At 33.5% G+C, this 5,927-nt stretch overlaps 1 protein-coding gene across 1 annotated transcript; it reads right to left on the bottom strand.

Annotated features, from left to right (window-relative positions):
• Positions 1-230: 230 nt before the first annotated feature.
• Positions 231-1,664, bottom strand: LOC119664621. The gene has a single exon (XM_038074080.1). It carries the CDS (start codon positions 1,662-1,664, stop codon positions 231-233), a length of 1,434 nt encoding a protein of 477 aa, XP_037930008.1.
• Between the last annotated feature and the right edge of the window lie 4,263 nt (positions 1,665-5,927).

Below are 5,927 nucleotides of genomic sequence, written 5' to 3' on the forward strand. Positions count from 1 at the left end.
AGATAGAATTTTAATCACAATGAGTAAGACTTGTGAAAATTTACAAACTTTTGAAGGGCAGTGTAATCGGCTTTTAGACACAATGAAACGGCAAGTTGAGAATATGAAGAACACGAATCAATATCTATTTCCACAAAATATTAAAAGATCTAAAAGAGCACTATTTGAATTCATTGGATCGCTGCAACATATCTTTTTTGGAACAATGAATGCAGATGATAGGAGGCAGATTACATATGTAAAGCAGAGAATAAACTTTTAGCTTTAGAGAATGTTGGTACACTACCATCTATTTTGTGAAGAGCATGATGCAATATTTTGACAAAATCCTCGCAGCTGAAGACAATACTGCGACGATACAGTTTAGGTTGTGAAGTAGGATTGAAGAGACTAGGATAAATATGGCCATTTGGTAACCCATATGGATAGAGGAATTTAGAAATGAGAGAGCGGCGATAAGAAGTCAAAGGTTGACCATAAGGCTCATTATAGTTGGTGAGTAATTTTTCCAGTTCAGAATGGACAAGATACTGAGGATAACCGTTGGTATAGAACCGAACAAGACAGTCAGCAAGATCTACGGAAAGGAAAGTATCGCTAGTGCGATAAAATACACGACGCAAATGAGTAGAGAGTACAGATTGCTTAACTTTAATGGATGTATGTGAAGTATAATGGGTCAAACGCATGGATTCGGTGGACTTATGATAGACATTTACTAAGAAAGCATGAGAGGATTGGAAAATACGATGATCGAGATAAGCAACACAAGGGTAAACACTATATTTGAGATCTGGTTTTTCTACAGTATAAGTTACGTCGTATCCAATGAGACGGGGAAAAGCATCCATAAAACTAGAAACAGAGAAAGAAGGCATGTAGAGGAGCACATCGTCGATATACTTCCACCAAGCTAAAACACTATGGGACAAGAACAATGGATTATAATTAAGTTCAATCTGAGCATCTAGAAATATGGTGGCCAATAAGCCAGAGGCCCCTCCACCTTGTGGTAACCCTTCGTGTTGCTGATACAAATCACCATTGAATGTGAAATAATTGGCCTTATGGAGTATAAAATCTAATATAGATTGCAACATACTGACATCGATAGGGCAAGCAGCTTTAAACCAATCCTGACCCATAAAAAACTGCAGTAAATCCCATAAAGGAGGGATGCGAGTACTTGGGTACATTTCTCGTATTGCCATTGTAACTAATACATAACCTGGACGAGGCTGCAATTGTAGTAAATGATCGGTAAGCTTATTAATGTTAGACAGATTATGACACGAAAGCTTACTCTGGAGAGCAGCAGATAAGAAAAACTGACATAGCTTGTGTAAGGGGTGAGAGTACCATTGAATGGGACTGCAAATCGGACGGACCGGATTGTCAAGCTTATGGGTCTTGATAGTTCCATATAGATAAGGGAAGGTTGGCGAGGATGATAATAACTTCTTAAGGCTAGCATTTATAGAGGAGGGATAAAGATTAGGTTTAGCAGCATGAAGACGACACAAAGGATTAACAACCTTCCGGTACTGCGCCTGAATCTTGCGAGAAAGCTGGTCCTGATCACCGATGAATATTGAACAAGCTCCAGTACTAATATAACTCTGCAATAGGTCATCAATTTTTCCAATGTAAGAATCCCTATACATTAATATAGTGGCCTTGCACTTGTCAGACTGGACCAACAATAAATCATTACGAGCCTAAAGGAATTTATGAGTAACGTTGAATAAATGCGTAAGCATGGAATGGTAAGGTGAAGGAACACGATGAGTACGCATTGCAGCCAAGAATTTTACATAATGGTCATCCATCAAAGCCTTACAATAAAGTCCCAAATCATTTTGATATTCAGTGTGATACTTGTAATACTGAGCCAGGGCTGTGTAGTAATTGGAGATGGTAGGCGGAGCAACAGGACAGTAATTGGGACCAAAACTAACCAAAATACGCATCTCTAACGGAACAGTGATTATAGTGAGATTAATAAAATCCCCAGGTATCGCACAAGGGTAAAGAGCTGGAAAGTAATTAAGAGAGGGTACAGTGGGGAAAAGCTGTGGGGACAGGGACGGAAGAGAGTTGCCCATAAATGCTGAGACAGAGGGGGCCAGACGTGATGGGATGGTAGAGGTCGTAGTGACGGGGACCGTAGAGACTATACAAGAGGCTGTATCCATGACATTCTTGGCTATGACCTGGGCAACATTATGTTTTCTAGCAACGATTTTAGCAGGAGTTTTAGTGACGCTTTTTGTGGCAAGGAGTGGTCTTGATTGTGGGTCTGTTGCTGGCTTTGGGCATGAGGCCATGAGTTTGGGATCCGTTTCTGTTCCTGATGGGACGGTTGATATGGTTGATAAAGGGGTAATGATGGGTGTTGTGTTAGCCACACATGGATGCGGACCGGCGGATATTGCGGGTCTGGATGACATCATGGAGATAACAATTGCTGATATAGAAATCCGTAAGATGTGAGCCCGATATGACGAGATGAATTAAAAAGCGGCGGCTATAATAAAAACACAACAGTGAATAAAATAGTGAATAGAGGAATGAATAGATAAATAAATAATAAGTGAATGAATAAACAGAAAGAATAAACCAAGGAAAAGAATGAGCAAATGAATGGATAAATAAATGAATGGAGGGATAAAATTGATAAACTAAGTGGATGAATAAGATAAGCAAGTAGATGGATGAGAGGAATATATAAACAAACACATAGAATAACTAAATGTATATTAACAAGTAAGAGAACATATGAGTGGATAAGCAGAGAAAAATGGATAAATGAACTAATATACAAATACAATATATAATAATATATAAATGCGAAACAGATAAACAATAATGGATGAAGAAATAAATATGTATATATATACATACATAAATAAAAACAAAAATAAAAATAAAATAAAATGATAGTAATAAAATAAATAAAACGAAATGAAAAATAGGTTATTAAATTAATGAACAAATACAGTATAAATAATAATAATAAAAAATGAGACAACAGATAAATAATAATGCATAATATATATAAGTTAAATATTTATTTTTATTAATTTAGCAAAAATTTCATGTGTTTCTTATTCAGAGGCTGAAGCAGGAGAGACCGAGCGCAATTTTGCGAAGTTAGGAGATACCGAAGCCAAACGGGACTTTTCCAGACAAACAAATGGAAATCCCGTTTGGTAGCAACCATGCGTTCGAACAACATCGCATGATTGCTCCGTTAATGAGACTAAGCACAGGGCCGGATTTCGGGGTACGCGGGAGTTAACTCCTCCCTTACTAATTTCAAACGTCCTCGTTTGGGCCCCTGTACCTAGTTTCACACACCGCATCCGCTCTCCACCTCGCAAAAAGGAACCCGACACTCCCACTTAAAGCTACCATTTTTTATTGAGTTAAATACTTATTAACAATTGTTCATAAAAATAATTATAATATTAGATAATTAAATTATTGTTTATCTTATAATTTTTTTCAACTTAATTTTGATAATTTACAATTTTCTTTCCAATTTTAAAATTTTTACAAGCTTACTTAAATTTATTTATAAAATATAATTACAAAGTTAAATAACTAATTTATTGTTTAACTTATAATTTTTTCAAATTTAATTTCAATAATTTACAATTTTTTTTCCATTTAAAACTTTTACAAGCTTACTTAAATTTATTCATAAAATACAATTTATTAATTATTAATTATTAATTTTTCCAATTTAATTTCCATAAAAAATTTTTATATTATAACATTTTTTACTACAATTTTTTTATTTAGTAAGGAATTAAATATTGTTTTCTTTATTCTTACATTCATTCATTCACTCTTACTCCTTAAAATTAATTTACCACAGTTACTCTTCTTTCTTCTTCTCTTCTCTCATAACCTATCGGCTCAGAAAAACTTGAAAAACGACAACTATTAAAATTTTTATATTATTTTATATTTTCTTAAACCACGCTGTGCATTCTATAATAACTAATTACGTAGTTAATAAGGAAAAGAATAATTATTATTTTATTATAATAACTATCAATATTTTACCTTTTGGCAGCGCTATGCGCTTTATTATAAGTTAAGTAAAATATTAATAGATTTACATTATATTATTAGAGCAATTACCAATATTCTATCTTTTGGCAGCGCTATACGCTTTATTAAAAGTTAAATAAAATATTGATGGATTACCATTTATATTATTATGGTTATTATTAACATTACACAGCTCTTTGGCATGTGTCGTTGGAATTGCGAATTTTGTAAAAGTGTGCAAAATGTTTAATTTATTAAATACATGTGATTAAGAAATAAGACATGTGAGTAAGAAACAAAAATAGCTTATAAGTGAGCGGACGGTAATGGTTTTGGTTCTAAGAAAATTGCTTAAATTAAAACAAACTTTTGTTTGGTAATATTACATTGTTTTGTGTACCAAGCCGTGCGCGGTATGGGAAACCTTATTGTAGTCAAAATAGTCAAAGAATTGATTGGCTCAATCCTCGTCTAGTATGCAGAGAACACAGTTCTTTGGCAGCGCTATGCGCTTTATTAAATATTATAAGTAATTTTTTTCTTCTTATCTAATATGATTTTTGTGCACCACCCTACCAGATTCAGTTAAAACTGTTGAGTGGTGATTTTCTTTCACCTTTTCCTTCTTAAAACGCTTAGCCAATTTAGTCCCTATTCTTTTGTTTTGTTTTACATGAATCTCCTGTCCGGGTTCGTAGTCTTTAGCTTCCTCCTTATTTTTATTATGATATTTCATATCTTTTTTTGTTTATCCAATAGCCTTTCATAGTTCGCTAAACGGGTTTTTTTCATAGTCTTCTGGTCCAAAATTTAATATTCTTCCAAAAAATAAATCGACAGGTCTTTTATTTGTTACCGAATGAATGGAGTGGTTATATTCGTTCACAGCAGTCTCAACCAGTTCTGTAAAATTTTTACTTGAATCTTCCTGTTTTAGGCACCTCATGATTTCAGCAAGAGTTGAATGGAATCTCTCTACTTGTCCATTTACTTCACTTCTGTAAGGAGGGGTGGTGAAGATATTAATTTTTAAGTCATTTTCCATCATGAACCTGATTGACTGCGAATTAAAAGATTTTTCGTTATCGAAAACAACAGATTTTGGGACTCAAAAATAAAAAAGAATTTCTCTCAGCGGGTTTCTTATGTTTTCAGTACTCTTGCCATCTAACATCCTAACAACGGCGAACTTTGTAAATTTGCCGATTGCGGTAAGGATCTTCTTTTTATTGGTTGCAAAAATATCGATATGAAGAGTATGGCCAGGATGTGTTGGCATTGGGGTGGCACTTAAAACTTGATTACCAGGACGCCTATCATATTTATTTTCTTTGCATATCGTGCATTTTTTAATCACGATACGGATACGATTTAGGAATGTACTAAGGGAATGTACTAAGGAAAAATATAGATAAATAGTAACATTTTTGAGCATCCGTATCTAAATTATTAAAATAAAATATATTCATAAAAACAATAAAAGGAAAATCCCTAGTGTTGGGACTTTCGTCCTTTTTTAACCTTTTTTAAACTTTTTTTTACAAACAATAACAAAATGTAATACAGTCCATTAAAATCATATTATTTTAACCTTGATGTAGAAATTAGTCTTAAGATATTTTTGTATAAAAACACAACATTGTTTTAAATAAAATCAGTAACTACAAAATACTCAATCAAAGTACTTCAATAATATAATCAGTACATTTTGGTCCTTCGAGCCGGATATACCAAGAGTGCTATGATCAATAATATAATAGTACATTTTGGTCCTTCGAGCCGGATATAGCAAAATTGCTATATCAGTGTACTTCACTAATATAAAAGTACATTTTGGTCATTTGTAGATATGTTTCTGCATCCTG

Source organism: Teleopsis dalmanni, unplaced genomic scaffold, assembly GCF_002237135.1.
Source record: "Teleopsis dalmanni isolate 2A unplaced genomic scaffold, ASM223713v2 unscaffolded_contig_2305, whole genome shotgun sequence".
NCBI lineage: Eukaryota > Metazoa > Arthropoda > Insecta > Diptera > Diopsidae > Teleopsis > Teleopsis dalmanni.

What these genes read in the sequence shown, in the direction of transcription:
- LOC119664621 (XM_038074080.1), bottom strand. Translation starts at nt 1,664, where the DNA reads ATGTATAGGGATTCTTACATTGGAAAAATTGATGACCTATTGCAGAGT.